Genomic DNA, 18,987 nt, shown 5'->3' with positions numbered 1-18,987 from the left:
CAGTCAACAATCCCGCCAGTAATATACGTAAAAGAGCTAAACATGGCACAAGTTTCCTACGTCTGGCAAGGGCCCTTTATCAGAGTCGACTATTTTTTTTATAGTATATCTCTAGTCAAGGTCACTGAGAATAGAAGTGTACCGCTAATAATTCCGTTTGTTTAGGACGCATTTTAAATTACACACAAGACAGTATTGTCGTATTCTTTCTTGTATATAATATAGAAGCCCTAACTAAAAAAAAAAAAAAAAAAAACAGTAACCATCGCTTGTAAAGTAGAACAAATCCTCCATTGAAAGCCAGTCCACATACGTACTAAATTAGCAGAGCTGAAAGCGCCTAAAAATGATGATGTGCAACACGGACATTAGCAGAAAGTTTGCGCAGGGGCATTCATTTGATTATGGTTTTCATATAACATTTTATTTTTTAAAAGGCATTTGTAATAATTAATCACTGTATTTCGATGTTCACAATAAGTACAGAATTTTTATTCCCGTTGGTGAGAAAATTTACATAATCTTGGTACCCCGTTGGCGCACGATGTTTGAAGGTATTATCGAAAGTGTTGGAAATTAAGATGTTAATAGCAATTAATCATTGCAGATAAAAAATAAAACAGCTGAGCTTACATAAAGTGAATCTTGCATCTACTTTACTCTTAGATAATTTTCATTAACCTTCCATATCTAATAGGAATGCCACATTATAGTGACTTAAGACATTAAATAATTTTGGTCTCCTGTCGCTGTCAACGGCCTTCTCATAATAAGCAAAAGCTATGAAAGGGGGATATTGAAATTCCATACACGCTTGAACATATTCCAGCTCAAGTATTTGAGATGTACAACTCCTGCCTTTTCTGTCGTCTAAGCATTTTATCAGTTTCTTTCTCCAGGCTTTTGGGAGGACCTTTCATAGAGACCCCCAACAAAATTCGAGGGTCGTTATCTAGGTCCAATACTTCTTGGGGGTCATGATCTTTATGACATTTACAGTATTTTGTTTATATTTTTACGGTAATCCCCAAACGGGCTTGTACTAACACCGCCCCAAAGGTGGATACATAACTGGTTAAAAGCCTTGGGGATCAGTATCTAGGAAAAATCTCTTTTGAGAATAAGCTTACGGACTATTTTCTTTATGAAAACCGACCTAAGTGCAATGCCTTTGTTTACCAGATTCAACCAAGCCACCTTACTATTTATATCTATGGTGTGACTCTTAATTCCCAATCAGTACCTTCATCCTTTATGTTTTTTTGAATAGTCTCATCTCTCCTAGCGTGGCTGTATGCGGGACTACTGACACCAATCTCTCTCTCTCTCTCTCTCTCTCTCTCTCTCTCTCTCTCTCTCTCTCTCTCTTCCCCAGCCGACTTAAAAGCATGATGATTAATTCAGAGCTTAAATCAACAAAAGCACATTGTATTTGTTAGGCAACGCGGCCACATCCCCCATTCCTCTTCAGTTCGAGATACAGGTGCTATGCCATAGACATGTTATCGCTTGACCTGATCACACTGATGAAGAGACAAGCATAAACGAAACACATATCGACACACACAAATATATATATATATATATATATATATATATATATATATATATATATATATATATATATATATATATATATATATATATATATATTTTTTATATTTACATTTATATTTATATTTATATTTATATATATATTTATATATATATATTATATATATATATATATATATATATATATATATATATATATATATATATATATATATATATATATATATATAGATAGATAGATAGATGAATGCTGCCTGTGACATTAATCTTCATGATTTTAGCAGTTCGTTTATGATAACCTTCCAGGCTCTATACCTCCATCTACCCTAAGAATGACCCACCAAAATCTACTAGTTGCCAAGTACACAATCTGCTGTTTAGGTGTACTGATGCGGAAAACATTTAGTTTTAGGACTTGGATCCAAGTCGCTCCCCACCGAATTCCCCCTGATTTGGTTTTGAGTTGAAGTCTTGGAACCACTGGACCACACAAAGAGACTCCTCTTGCGTATTAGGATTATTTTCTAAATTGAGTTTATGTTTATCCTTTTGTGAACTGCATAATAACCACTGAATTTTTCAGCATCTATAGTTAACTTCCCGTGGAAGGTACAAAAAATTTATCATTTTTTTTCTTATACCATGTGCATTGGCATACCTTCCTCCTACCATTGATGTGTATGCGTGTTTTTTTTTATTGGCCAACCTTAAATTTATGCCGGTCTAAGGGTGTGCTTAATATATATTTAGCCCGTCCTGTAAGGGTTAACTGTTCGTTGAAGTACACATTGTTTGAATATTAATAATTATTCCTTTACATGTACTGAAATTCCTATTAAAAATCAGTGCTCAGAGAGTTGAACGGTTTTTTACACTTCCAGTAATTTACATTGTAGGGATGAGGGTTTTTTTTTATATACAACAGTACGTTGAATTAATTACGCCATACAGAATATCGTTGATGAAAGTGTAATTTAGGAGCCTCTCGGTATGAAGTCAAAATGTAATGAAAGATTGTTTTGTATTTGGGTTATGCTCATCAACTGGACTACCTCCTTGTTGGTATCAACAAGAGTTGATATCAACAGATTGACCATCTTATCGAAAACATGATGCCATCGTATGCAAGAAATAAACAAGTAAAAAATGCGCCGAAGTTTCTTCAGCGCAATCGAGTTTTCTGTACAGCGTATAATCAAGGCCACCGAAAACATCTATCTTTCGGTGGTCTCGATATAATGCTGTATTAGTCGCGGCCCATGAATCTTGAACCACGGCCCGGTGGTGTCCCGGCCTTATCGCTGCCAAATGCACGATTATGGCTAACTTTAACCTTAAATAAAATAAAAACTACTGAAGCTAGAGGGCTGCAATTTGGTATGTTCGATGATTGGACGGTGGATGATCAACATACCAATTTGCAGCCCTTTAGCCTCAGAAGTTTTAAGATCTGAGGGCGGACAGAAAAAGTGCGGAAGGACAGACAAATAACCATCTCAATAGCTTTTTTTTTATAGAAAACTAAAAAAGAAAACGAAAGTCTGCAAACATGAAAGATGGGCACTTACGCAACTCGATTTCGAGGATGGCCGAGAACGTTTATTTAATAGAAACTTATAACTGAAGATAATTAAATATGAATAATTAAATCGGTCTTCTCCCAGTTGATCTTACGATGGTAATTCCAGCAGTGTTTTGCCAGATTTTATACGAAACAATAAGAATACAACACCGAGGTTGATCGTAGAAAGCGCCCTCGCCAAAAGTTATGGAAAAACTTTCGATGGCAACTTAAGGAATTACTTTGAGGAGAAGCTCACTTGTGAAAGGAAAGTGCCCGCGTTTTAAGAAGAACACAGACAAAAAGATGGGCAGTTGGGGGATAATCCCGAGCAACGAAAGATGAAGCATGCGACCACCGAGATCAGAAAGAATGCTTATAAGAACGGGAGTTGAAGAACAACGGGTAGGTCATCCCAGGGATTAGGAAATTAAAACAGCAGTGTATGTATGTATGTATGTATGTATGTATGTATGTATGTATGTATGTATGTATGTATATGTGTGTGTATATAGTTATCTATCTATCTATCTATATATATATATATATATATATATATATATATATATATATATATATATATATATATATATATATAGATAGATAGATAGATAGATAGATAGATAGATAGATAGATAATCAATGAAAAGCTGCATTGAGAGAAAGGAAGGAGGAGTATAAGCTGATAGCAGTAGTGATTTGCATATTTTGAACTCATTGTAGGTGTTGATATACAAGCTTAATATAGCTATTCCTAATGGGAGAAAAAGACTCAGTAAATGAAATTTATGTTTCTATTTCCAAACAGAAATAAATTTCGCTACAAGGATCATTTGCTCCTGTTATCCTTCGGTGCGTGAATATTTATATGCTTTTTTGTTAATAATTAATCACAGCTGTTATTATCACCATTATTGCTCTTTTCACAGGTTTTAGTTTTCTGTAAAAGAATACTATTGAGATGGCTATTTGCTGTCCGTCCGCACTTTTTCTGTCCGCCCTCACATCTTAAAAACTACTGAGGCTAGAGGGCTGCAAATTGGTATGTTGATCATCCACCCTCCAGTCATCAAACATACCAAGTTGCAGCCCTCTAGCTTCGGTAGTTTTTATTTTATTTAAGGTTAAAGTTAGCCATAATCGTGCATCTGGCAGCGATACAGGACGGGACACCACTGGGCCGTGGTTCAAGATTCATGGACTGCATTATACCGAAACCACCGAAAGCTAGATCTATTTTCGGCGGCCTTGTTTATACGCTGTACAGAAAACTTGATTACACTGAAGAAACTTCGACGCATTTTTTACTATTTTTTTTTTTCGTGCTCTATGTTCGGTTTATATTCTTGTTATTCTTGAAACGCCACTCTTCTAGCAATATTAATTCCTAATAATAACTCACAAAACATTAGATCTATTCCTTATTTTGGTGCAACAGAGAATGGAATAAACTTGCCAAATCATAGTTATCATATGTTTCAGCTTTTTGCATAAATATGACGAATATAAAAACTAAATATGACCTCTGGCAAACCTCCAATGAGGAAAAAATAAATAAAACTGTATTTTTTCTTCAAAGTATATTTATATTCTGATATGCATTTGCATATTAATCCTAACGCAGTATCGTTACTAAGAAGTAGCTGGATTGGCTGTGGCAGAAGCTAAAGCTGTTATACAAATTTGCATAACAATAATTGAAACTCAAGCAATAGCAATTCGGGAGAGAGATTGAATAGCGTAATAGAACGTCGTATACGAGCCACTTGGGATAGAATCCTTGTGCCTCATAAACAGACAAGATGTCTTTCACTGTTATCTTTGACATGAAAGCGACGTGCGCTCTCACGTGGAAGTTCATGTCACCAGCTGTTTAATAAAGGAATAAGAGAATTTGCCCTTGCTCAAAGGTCTATGGATATTGACTGGAACATTTAATAAGTGAAGGCGTTCACGTCTGTGATATTGAATTTAATAGCATTCCGACTGAAATACCTGCTGTTGTTATGTCAGAGTCAAGTGTGTACACTCTTCTAAAAAGGTAGATAAAGGCCTTTTCTTTCGTTGGATTTTTCATAAGATGCGCCGTATAGTTTTCTTACATGAATAATTTCTTTTAGACCGTTGAAATATCGTACTAAAATGCTTAAAACAAAGGTTATAAAAGTACAGATGTCATTAACTACAGGCTAATCGATATTTTTCAAACGTTTCCAATCGTTCATTGAAACGTGGTTCACAGAAGTAAATTTCTGACTCACCACGGGATCGAATCCCGGCCCTTCGGGTGTGTGTGTATGTATATGTATGTTTGTATCTATGTATGTATGCATGCATGTATATATGCACACACACACACACACACACACACACACACATATATATATATATATATATATATATATATATATATATATATATATATATATATATATATATATATATATATATATATATATATATGTATATGTATATATATGTATATATATATATATATATATATATATATATATATATATATATATATATATATATATATATATATATATATATATATATATATATGCGTGTGCGTGTGTCAGTTATACACGTATAACTTTTTTTCTATTCACAAATGTGAAGCCTCAAAAATCGTTTGATATCCAATTTTGTGTGCCTCGGGAATAGCTTAACCTCAAAGGGAAATGTAATTATAAGTGCTTCATCACAGGAAGGAACTGAACCGTTGCATGTTTCTATTTTACCTAAATTATTTCAAAACCGACAATTTAAACTCGATTAAACGAGGGAAGAATGGTGTCTGATTAACTGACCGATAATTTGTAGTCTCGTGGTTTAGTTCCCAGCCACTCATAAGTTGAAGACCATTTGTAATTATTTATTTTTAATTAACCTCGGTATCTTCTGATAAAATCAGTGTTATTCATTAACTGAAGTTGAAAATCTATGAAAAGCATCAAGACAAAAAAGATGGAGACTTAATGAACATTCTTCACAAAGCAACCGCCCTTACCCAGAAGTCGTTAGGTAGCATCCTCTTTACTTGACATTGAATATTGAATTGCAAAGGCGAGTGATTTACATAGATTCAGAAACTTCAATTTTCCTTCCACCGTGGATATTCTCGATACTGGTCAAGATATAACGTCAGTAGAAAAGATGAAAAAGTATTCCACTCTGTGATACGACCACTGCATAGACAATAAGTGAGATGGCACTGAATCATTTCAATTTATTGTCGAATTTGTCTTTCAGTCCGATTGAAGTACTGACATATCGAACTTTTCAACATTGTTGGGTGTAAGATATTTTGGAAAAGCGGCATCCGTGGAAGACCCACTGAGCTGTTTGACTTGAACAACACACAGCAGTTGTAGGTATGTTCGGGGAGCTGAATAACTGCGTAGCTGTAAAGTACAACCTAAGGTGTGCCAGTTGTAAAGGAATCGCTGATGTTGTTGCAGCAAGCATGGTAGGGAAGAATTGTTTCAGTAGAGAAATATCTGAGGCAGCAAGTCATTAGTTTAGCTACTAATGGTATCAGGGACAACTTCAACCAATGCTTTCATAACGCGATAAAAAAAAAGTGGAAATCTCACTTTAACATCTTTTTTTTATAAAGGGGCTGATTACTCCCATCCTTTGTATTACACGGAGGTCCGATATCTCTCTCATTGACGAAGTTTTAACAAGATTGTTTGAATTAGGGGCAGAGAGCCAACTTTTCCTTCTCGAGGTAAAATCTGAATTGGGCGGGGGTATTTAAAGCTGACGACCGGATTACGAAACTTTAATTTTCAACAAACCCTTTTCTTAGGCTAAATGAGCTAAATTTTACATTACAAGGCATTGCGAACCAATTAAACTTGTTACAATCTTGAATTGTTAAAGATGATTTTTCAACATACATTTCCTGTCAGTGTAGGAATATCAAGAAAAGGTTATACAGCTCGGAGAGTAAAAACACACAAAAATAAATGTGCACCTCCGGTGAGAGAGTTTCAAATATTATTTTTCAGAAGAGAGGTTAGAGATGTTCTCAATGAAGGACTCATAAGGCTTCTCTGGGATAACCCGTTGAAAATTAGATTCAAAGACGACATCGCTCCCACTGAGAGTTTGTTCAGCATTTTACAAGAAAATCCTCATATACTCGTAGGTTGGATATGAATAATGGTGGTGTTTCCCTTTACGACAGAATAGACATGCAAAAAAGAATTTTCGAAATGGACAGAGTTGAAAACTAAGAAAAGTAGCAAATTAGATACCTTATCAGAAATCATTATGGCCTTTACTACTTGCAAACCGAACTGGGCGAAAACAACTAAAAGATTTCATTTGTGCCTGCTAATTTCATTCATACTTATAAAATACTACTGCAGTGTTCATTAATAATCCTTGAGAAGCATTGAGTAAAAGTATTACTTGCGTACTAGGTGTTCTGAGTGAATGAATCAGCTTTACATTGGATTCGTGCTTCTGAATCATTTGGTACTCTCTCCTCCATCTTTTCATTATATTAATTCTTTTCACTTTCACCCTCTTATTTATCTATCCTCCTGTGCTCTTGTGTACAATCCTCCTTTCTGTATTACGACTGCAGCTCAAATAATCTTGGTTTTTCTTTCACTGAACTTCTCATTCTTCATCGTATCATTTAGTTTTTATTTCCTTTTTCCACCTTCCCAAATCCGCTTCTTATTGACTCCTTAACCCCAGAATGAAATTTTGCACATTCTTCATATACTCCTTCAACTTCCGTGTCTTTAACCCCACCCATTCTCTCATCAATTTTCTCACTGTATGCTGTTTTTGTCTGCCTTCCTAGCAACCTCCCTTACCGTAATTAACCTTATAGCCATATTTTCATCCCTCCCTCTCCAACTTCAGTGTCCATATATCTTATCTCTTGCTTCAGCCAGAATAGTCAGATATACCTCCTTCCATTCCTCTTCTCCCCTTTACATCCATCGACTTGCACATCTATCTTCCCACCCCATAATTGAAAAAAAGAAAAAAAAAAAGCCTCATCACCATTTCTACCATTCTGTATAATTGTGCATAGCTTTCGTGAGTAACCACATACCTCAACCAAAAGAACACCTTTCCTAACGTATTTCTACAGGTGTCTAAAATCTACTGCTTAAGAAACCCCGTACGTACTCACAACACCAACTGTCTTCTTTATCACCTTACTTTACATTTAAATTACCTATCACAATCACAACTTTCTCAAAAACACTTTCCATCTCGCTATTATCCAATATATATATATATATTTCTATATCTATCTATCTATATATATATATATATATATATATATATATATATATATATATATATATATATATATATATATATATCTATATCTATATCTATATCTATCTATCTATATATATTATGATTTGTTAATTAGTCAGATTTTGTACACCTATCGTGATACCTACTATAATTGAGTAATGGCTTTATTTTCTGTTCGCAGATTTATCTGTAGCAGTGGTTTCTGCCTGGGATGCCGACGACGAGGCAGAAGGCACTAACGCCCTGATCTCTTATTCCATTGAAAAGAACGTCATAGAGGAACGGTCAGGCCAGGCCATCTTTGCCGTACACCCAGAAACAGGCCTTGTTCGGACTGCCATCTGCTGCCTCGATAGAGAAACTACTCCGGAATATCACATCCAAGTGGTTGCGGTGGACGGTGGGGGTCTGAAAGGTAATTTTTTTTTTTTTTTTTTTTGCATCAAAATACCAGATGCGGACTGTTTCTGATTGTTTTGGATCACGTCAAGGTTAGCGAACCCACTCACAGCAGGGTTCGCTATTCTCTACAAGAAGATTATTGGGTTTGTTATTCTTTACATGGGAATAATCGGTTATTCTTTACATGGGAATAATCGGTTTCGCTGTTCTAGACATGAACACTTCGGTACCAGGCATTTGATTCCCGTTGTAGTAAATTTACACGGCAAAACAGTGTAGATGAATCACTTTTTCGCCGTGTTTAGTCCTAGCCCTCATGTGGAATTGGAGTTCTGACTGGAAAGGGATGGCCATTCTTTACGTGGGGATCATTGGGTTCGCTGTTCTTGACATGGAGATGTTGGGTTTCGCTAATCTTGACATGATCCTTTTTTTTTTTTTGTCTGTATTACCGTCGGAGGTTTTGTGAGAATTCATTGTCATACACATCTTCGTCGATATAACGTAACTGGTCATTAAGATCAATCTCATTTTCAACGTGTCAATTCATAAAAATTCATTGTTTTTCTTGGTTTGGTAACATATAAAACATGATCATGAGTCCTCTTTTTTATCATTTTGGTACCTGTTACTCGTCGCGCTAGCTTCTTACAGTATTTTTTTTCGTCCTATAGTAATGTTCAGACTCATCGTCATCTTCTTTATCTACTATGAACAATTTTTTTTATTTCTTATATAACAGTACTTCATGTACTTCATATAACACTACAGATGTTTTATTCTGAATTTCCAGCAGTACCTAGTTCAACAGCATTTTTTTTCTTGTTATAAGAAATTATCATATCTTTACGTTCAGTTTATAATATCCTATAATGAATCTTTCATGTTCACAGACTCATCAAGACAGAGACTGGACAGAAATTTAGCATATATTTCCACAAACATTTGTTCTCTATCAAAATCTGCTTTTAATTTTTACATGGTTAAAAAAATCTCTGGTGGTATGACCTCTGTCTGTTCCGCCTTCCCTGTATAGCAACAATTTTAAAAAATCATAAAATCATAAGAAAATTCTTGATAATCTTGATAGCTGGGGTGGAGAAGACCGATGGTTTCTTCCCTTTGTTTGTTAAAAAGGTGTCTGTGTGTAGTCTCGCAAGGTTAATAGATTATATAGATTTTTTTGTAGACGTAGTATCTTTGCGGATGAACGCCAGCTTAGTAATTCAGTGCTTGTTCCAAAGAATGGCATATCTGCAGACTGCAGTAACTACAGGCCAATTCCTATTCTCCATGCTCTCCAACGTTGCAGAAAAACTGATTTTTAAGCCTCTATATAGTATGTAGAATCTAAAGGGTTGTTAGCTGATAGATAAAATGCACATAGGAAGCAGTCTTGTAGACTGGACATGCCACGTGCAAGAGGACCTTGATAAGGGTTTTGAGTGCAGAGTAATTCAAATATATTTGCTGATTGATTGATTATGCCTATTAAAACTGGCGTGAAAACATCAAGGTTATTGACTGTAGTGCTGCTTTCGATTTAGTTGAACCAAGACCTGGCGTGTCTGGAGTACCACAGGGTAGCGTTCTTGGTCCACTATTATTTTTATATTCAAGTGATATGGTTGTTGACCTGGGAAACAAGATTGTTCAGTATGCCGATGATACACTTAGTCTATCGCGATTATCGGGATTAGTGAATGTAGTTGGTGGGGTATGAGGATGAACTCCAGCAAAACGAATTAGCAGATCTGTACAGATTTTCGACCCTATCCTCCCCTTCTGAGTCAGAAGCTTCAATTCTAAGTGTAACTTTTGACTCACATCTTACTTTTGAGAAACATCTAATAAAAGTTTCAGCAAGTACCGCACGAAAGTTAGGCATTGTTCATAAGGCCTCATATAATATTTATAACAGCGATAAAATCAAGGGAACCTGTTTTAGGTCATTTGTCCTTCCTTTACTAGAATACTGTTCTCCCTTACTAGAGATTTATCTCTTCCAGATACAGTAGTTCGTGGGGGTAGGTTTCTGTATTCTAATATTAGCAGTTCTGTTTCCTAATATTAGCAGTTATGACTTAAACCATCGACGGATGGTCTCTTATTTGTAATTTTTACTTAAGTTGTATTTTAACAGAGATCTTTCACATTTACAGTTGATCCGTGATCCTCTTTTCCTTCCCAGTGCTACCAGATTCGCTGAGCAGCAGCACCAATATGCAGTAAATGTGCCTAAATGTTCGAACGTCTTACTTCCAGAAGTCCATTATTCCTCACACCGTTGGACTGTGGAACAACGAAGATGCAGTGTATTACTAACCTAATACAGTTGTCCTTTTTTTCTATTTAGTTTTTAATTTGTTAATTGATCTCTTCTTTCTGTATTTCCCATTGCCTTCTGTTGCTTCTTATAATAATAATAAGACTCCTCGCGATTCTTTCATTGCATTCTGAAAGTATTACCATCATCACCCCTCGATTCGGTTCAAAATTACATGCTTGTCTTTTCACTCCTTTCCTTAATCGGCACAGTTTGCCAACTTTGGTTTAGCGTTAAAAAACTGGAATAATTGAATGCTTTAAAGGATAGATACCCCTCAGAACTCTATAAGACCTGCGTGATGAGCAGATTTGCTTATAAAGTATTTTAATTATCTGATATTTAATTTTATAAGCACTAACATTAACACTGTGCCCCTTTAGTTTTTATATATATATTTTTTTTTTAATTTCCCTCTGTTAACATTGTCATCTCCGTGGACTATCAAGTCTCCATACTTCAAAACATGACGCAGACAGAAAACAACATTCATGTTTTACATTTTTGGCCTCACAGACTTTTTCCGATGCCTGAAAAAAGAGCATTGGTATTCCGTCACAAGATTAAACTCCCGTTACAGAGTTTTTCCATTTCCCGCACTCTAAAACCCACTACCCCTGGTTGCCATTTTATGCTTTTTTTTTCTTTCTTTCATATCACTTCCTGTCATTTTCATAAATATGCAAATATGCTATCTATCTGTCTATGTATCATATATATATATATATATATATATATATATATATATATATATATATATATATATATATATATATATATTACTGTATACAGTATATACGTGTGTGTGTGGATAGATGGATAGATAGATAGGATATTGACGAACACGATATATAGATACATACATATATGCATACACAGCACACACATCATATTTTATATATATATATATATATATATATATATATATATATATATATATATATATATATATATATATATGTATATATGTATATGTATATGTATATGTATATGTATATATATATATATATATATATATATATATATATATATATATATATATATGTATATGTATATGTATATGTATATATATATATATATATATATATATATATATATATATATATATATATATATATATATATGTATATATATATATGTATATGTGTATATGTATATATGTATATGTATATGTATATGTATATGTATATGTATATGTGTGTGTGTGTGTGTGTGTGTGTGTGTGTGTGTGTGTGTGTGTATATATATACTCATACACACACACGTACCGTTTTTCTGCAGGTACAGGAACAGTGGTGGTGAGATTAGCTGACGTTAACGACAACTCGCCCCGCCTGACTCGAGAATTATGGCAGGTGGAAGTGAACGAGACTTGGGCATCAGGACCACCAGACAATTCGACGCTCGTCGAAATTTCAACGTTGGACCACGACACTTCTAATTATTTCTTTTACAGGGTAAGAGTAACGGTATGAACCCAGTATGTATGCACCTTTGTCACCTACTCCGAAGTGCTAGTACTAAACATGGCGGAAGCTCCCTGGGGCGCCGTGTTTAGCTCTAGCCCCTCGGGGATCAAAGTATTATATACACCCATTTTATTCCATTATAACTCTTATATGGTAAACAAAGACGGCGTTAGCTTTTCCCATTTTAATATAATATAAACCTAAGGTAAAGCAAACGTCTAATAGGATATACCTTGGGATTTAAACTGGCTACGAGTAGATCCGTTCCAAAATTGTTCAAAGGTGAAGTTTTATTTCACCCTTTACATACAAAGACAACCCTACCACCACGCATGTGGTGAAAATTTGGCCACCTTTTTTCGAAAGCACGGTGAATAAAATGAATGTGGAAACTTTTATTCCCTTATTTCTCTCCCCCATCCAACAGGTGGTAGAATCCAGCGGCTGGGGGTGGGAACACTTTGCTGTACGCACACATGGGACCGTTGGTCAATTGTACGCCAACAGGACCCTTGATTACGAGGACCCAGCGCACAGGCGAGGTTTTCGCTTCATGGTTCAAGTGACTGACAGAGTGAGTACCTTGACCGATACGTACAGTAACTCTTTATGAATAATAATATTGATGATAATATTACCGAGCCAAAACATCTTTTAACTTTATCAGTATTTACGATACATTGGTCAACGTTACAGCGAACTCGTCTTTTTAAGGGACATTTTATACACTATATTTTACAAACATATTTATTAAAGGCCTAGAAACCAAAAGAAAAATTTTTTTTCCAACTAGGACATAATGATATAAAACATATATCATCATGTAAATATATTTTATATCACCATGTCCTAGTTAAAAAAAAAAACTTTGGTGGGTTTTTCTTTGGTTTTTAGACCTTTATTTTGTATTTTATAATATATATATATATATATATATATATATATATATATATATATATATATATATATATATATATATATATATATATATATATATATATAAATATATATATAAAATACAATAAAGGTCTAAACGCCCCCAAAAAAAAATTAACTAGACATTATTATATAAAACATACAATCTTCTAAATATGTTTTACATCACCATGCCCGAGTTGAAAAAAACTTTGGTGGGTTTTTCTTTTGGTTTTTAGACCTTTATTGTATTTTGTAATAATAATAATAATAATAATAATAATAATAATAATAATAATAATAATAATAATAATAATAATAACAATGTGTAGAACTCTCAATGTCGAGAACAGGAGTAATTTTGTATAAGGTCCACAATAATATATCAATGGCAGAATGTGAGACTTTATAAAAATGTATTAAGTCTCATATTCTACGATTGATATATTATTGTGGACCTTATACAAAATAATAATAATAATAATAATAATAATAATAATAATAATAATAATGCTTTGCTTAAGCATAATTAACTTTAATTAATAAATAAAGTAGTCGAAAGATGCTACTGATAAAGCGAAAAGGGTTAAAAAAAATTGTGTAGAACAGACGTGAATTATCGGTGTTGGCTGTCCGTGTAAAATGTATTTTCGAAGTTCGAACCAGAAGGACAATTAATTGCATGTCGCAGACATGTACGCAACTTCGTACTTTCTTAACAGTGTAAACGGTCAGGGAATAACTACATTTTACGAATGTCCTTTACTTTTCCTTGTTCACGAAAGAACCAGATGTACAACATCATTTTGGAATCGAGTTCAGCTCCAATCAATTTACGTGCTGCCAATTTGCCTTTTTTCCAGTCAAAAGGATTAAAATGCGAATCAGACATTCATCCTTTCTGCAATCTAAAATATGAAAGATTTATAACGTCTAAGCGATGACAGGCAGGGCAGCCGATCGAGACTACAAAGTCTACCCCAAAGCCAAATCAAAGTCCTTCAAAAGAGGGCATCGTGCTTACCCCATACAAATGAGAAAAAGCACGTTAAAAGAAGAAGAATAACGTCTTCAACAGAACACCGTTTCATTTCAGGTTTATTAATTGGCAATATGGCAATTGTTCATTAATAATATATATATATATATATATATATATATATAAAAATCACACTCTATCAATTTTTATATATATATATATATATATATATATATATATATATATATATATATATATATATATATATGTATGTATGTATGTATATATATTATATGTATATATATATATATATATATATATATATATATATATATATATATATATATATATATATATATATATATATATATATATATATAGATATATATATAGATATATATATAGATATATATATATATATATATATATATATATATATATATATATATATATATATATATATATATATATATATATATATATATATATATAGATATATATATATATATATATATATAGATATATATATATATATATATATATATATATATATATATATATATATATATATATATATATATATATATATATATATATATAGATATATATATAGATATATATATAGATATATATATATATAGATATATATATATAGATATATATATAGATATATATATATATATATATATATATATATATATATATATATATATATATATATATATATATATATATATATATATATATATATATATATATATATATATATATATATATATTACATGTTATCGTTGGCTCTTACCACGAGAGGTATCTCGGTAGCGCTGGCCAGCGTCGAGACCGAGCGGAGCCTCTCTCTCTCTCTCTCTCTCTCTCTCTCTCTCTCTCTCTCTCTCTCTCTCTCTCTCTCTCTCTCTCTCTCTCTCTCTCTCTCTCTCACCTTGCACCTTGAACAAAGACTGAGGCTTATTGAATTAAAAGCCGTGTTATAAAAACTAGGCTTTATCTGGAAATTTAACGAAAGCAGAATTGCAAAACCTAAGAGTCATAAATTATGGTCTCTCACAAAATCAGAGGAAACTATGACTCAAACTAGCGTGGTAGCTGTTCAAATCAATCGAATCAAAATTCCCAGACCAAAAATCACCAGTGACAGGCATTCCTGTCACCAAATAATACATCAATAAAATGGAATGGACATGATCACTCTAAAAATAAATGTCACATAGTCAAGTAAAATACCCCATCCTCCAATATTCAATGTCCTCACACACACGCACACACACACAATATATATATATATATATATATATATATATATATATATATATATATATATATATATATATATATATATATATATATATTGTGTATATATGTGTGATATACATATATATTTTTTTCCTTTTTTCCTTATTTTTGGGACTTTTCTTTTCATCAGTTTGAAGAATGCTTATCAGAACCTTTACTAAGATTTCATGAACATAGAGAGAGAGAGAGAGAGATTTGAATACTATAAACTTAAGGAAAGATGATGTCACAGAAAGGTAGGTAACATTTGAAATGATTCGAAGAGCATAGACTGCAATCACTGATGATACGCAATAATTAACCGACACTTTTTTCTTTAATCTCTATTTCTTATTACCATGCGAACGGCTGACCAACAACAGTTTGGAAGGCTGCTACAATTAAAGCTGTGTCTATTATTTCTGTTCTTATAATCTGTAACCTTTCTTAGATATTACTACTCATGTCGCCAGTTTTAGTCTCTTCAATAAAGAAAGGTCTTTATTCATTTTCTTTATGTATTTTTTTTCGGCAGCATTCGGGGCTTAAGATTGTTTTATCACTTCTTCGTATTAGTTTTCACTTCTATCATCAAACTACCGCCGTTCTCTTTTAGACGTCAACAGTTTTGCGACACTATTATTTAATTCTAGAGACATTTTCTACTCCGCTTACTCTAAGTATTTTAACTATTACCAAGTTTAATATATTTAATATTAACTTCTTTTGGGCAATTCTAGCACATACTTCGCATCATAAATCCCCTGGCAAAGTAGTTGTTAAGTTAATGCAATAATTAAATCTTTTGCCATTGTATGAATAACTTCTTTGTTCATTCTGCTGAGGTAATGGCCTCCCAACGCTTAGAAGATTCAATTTGGTCTCTCAATAATTTGTGTACCATTTACTTTCAGTCCAGTGCCCTTGCCTTTATTTACCGATCACTTTTCCATCTCGCAAACACTCAAGAATGAATATGCTGCCAGCTACGAGTGTTATCATTATTATTATTAATTTTTTGTAGGAGAGCCCTCTTTCCTATGCAAAATAATATATTCCAGTTTCTAATATAGGCGTGTCCAAGCACGCACTTCCAGAATGATTTTAAAATCGGTCCCTAATCATAGCATAATTATTTGAATAAGTTGTGATAAATTATCGAGCATTTATTCTTGTTTTGCATATCGTCATGACAAAAATGTACAATGCTCATTTTCATGTAATCTTTTTCTTAAATATAACACACACACACAAACACACACGCATACACACACAGACAGACACAAACACACACACACCCACGCTCACACACACACACACACACACACACACACACATATATATATATATATATATATATATATATATATATATATATATATATATATATATATATATATATATATATATATATGTATGTATATATATATATATATATATATATATATATATATATATATATATATATATATATATATATATATATATATATATATAAGTATATACACTATTAATAAGTAAAAAAACTCAAATTGTACCCCTACTGTCACTTATCTAATAAAAGTCTGAGCACGTTATTTCCAAACAGTTTCTCCAAATCTAGATGCGTATGGGCCTACTACATCCAGAAGTGACCCAATTCCAGTGAGAGGTGAAGAATCGCTTGTCACACTTCGTCTAGTAACGGGAGATTTCCAGTTTCTACAGAAACTAAAATAATAATTATAATAAAAAAAAGAGGGCTGGGATGTATTCTTGCAATTTTCATTGCCACATATTTTACTCTGTTTTAGGTTCTCAGTTCACCTTCAGCCACCCCTACCACTCCTTTTGCCACTGGCAAAATCGCTTGCCTAAAGTTAGGGTCGGTACCATGCGGTAAGAGTACTAGTCCCTAATGCCCTGCGAATAAGAATGAAGAATTGGCTATTAAGTGATGTGTATGTAATATACACGTATGGTACTGACCCTAACTTTAGGCAAGCGATTTTGCCAGTGGCAAAAGGGGTGGTAGGGGTGGCTGAAGGTGAACTGAGAACCTAAAACAGAGTAAAATAATTGGCAATGAAAGTTGCAAGAATACATCCCAACCCTCTTTTTCTTATTATAATTATTATTTTAGTTTCTGTGGAAACTGGAAATCTCCCGTTACTAGACGAAGTGTGGCAAGCGATTCTTTACCTCTCACTGGAAGTGGGTCACTTCTAGATGTAGGTAGTAGGCCTCTATGCATCTAGATTTGAAGAAAATTGTTTGGAAATAACGTTCTCAGACTTTATTAGAGAAGTAACAGTAGGGTACAATTTGAGTTGTTTTGTTACTTATGTAGTAGTGCTATATATGATAAATCTGTTATATATATATATATATATATATATATATATATATATATATATATATATATATATATATATATATATATATATATATATATATATATACATAACTGGTTAAAGTATATTTATATTTAAACTTTTCCTCTTGCTTCACACTTTTTGACGCCATATAACTCATAATCATTATTGATTATTTCATCACTTTGGCTGGATTATTATTTTTCTCTTATAAATTATCAAGGGTACATCAGTAATTTAAACTTCCACTGGCAGCCACATTTACATTCATAAAGGAATCCTCATTTGGGGTTACCAGTACCAACGTTTGCTTTCTATATTTTTCTTTCTTAATATTGTCACTGTTTGGTTTCCTTCGACCTCTCCAAAACCAAAACCATCTATTTCGAGGATATGGAGTAATACAGCCAATAAACGACCAACGTCCGGCATCTGCAACCATTCCGACGATTCGACGAATTTAGTATCACAACAAACATTCTCATTCCGCCCCGTAGTGGGGTAGTGCCGTCTTTACACTTCGTGTGGTGCACCGTAGGCATTATTTAAAGTTTTTTGCAGCATGCCTTCGTCCCCTAACTGCAACCCCTTTCGTTTCTTTTACTGTACCTCCTTTCTTATTCTTTCTTCTATCTTACTTTCCACCTTTCTTAACAATTGACTCACTGTGCATTTGCGAGGTTTTACTCCTTTTCCTGTCAATTTTCGTTCAGCGCTGAATGACCTCATAGGTCCCAGTGCTTGGCCTTTGGCCTAAATTCTATATTGAATTCAGTTCAATTCATTCTCATTTGGATTGCTGGTTCAGAAGTGATTCTAAAACAGCTGTCCGCTGC

The 18,987-nt window shown here is 33.3% G+C and overlaps 1 protein-coding gene across 3 annotated transcripts in view; it reads left to right on the top strand.

Annotated features, from left to right (window-relative positions):
• Positions 1–18,987, top strand: part of LOC136837198 (putative neural-cadherin 2) — a 1,292,835-nt gene that overhangs the window by 1,195,019 nt on the left and 78,829 nt on the right. For all 3 annotated transcript variants that reach the window (XM_067101868.1, XM_067101867.1, XM_067101869.1), the window contains 3 exons: positions 8,598–8,831; positions 12,426–12,601; positions 13,041–13,187. In XM_067101868.1, coding sequence (XP_066957969.1) covers positions 8,598–8,831; positions 12,426–12,601; positions 13,041–13,187 — 557 coding nt within the window. The remainder of the gene's footprint in view (positions 1–8,597; positions 8,832–12,425; positions 12,602–13,040; positions 13,188–18,987) is intronic.

The sequence above is a fragment of the Macrobrachium rosenbergii genome, chromosome 58, assembly GCF_040412425.1.
Source record: "Macrobrachium rosenbergii isolate ZJJX-2024 chromosome 58, ASM4041242v1, whole genome shotgun sequence".
NCBI classification, from domain to species: domain Eukaryota; kingdom Metazoa; phylum Arthropoda; class Malacostraca; order Decapoda; family Palaemonidae; genus Macrobrachium; species Macrobrachium rosenbergii.
Note: the sequence above shows the minus strand (reverse complement) of the source record. Positions and strands in the feature narration are given on the sequence as shown.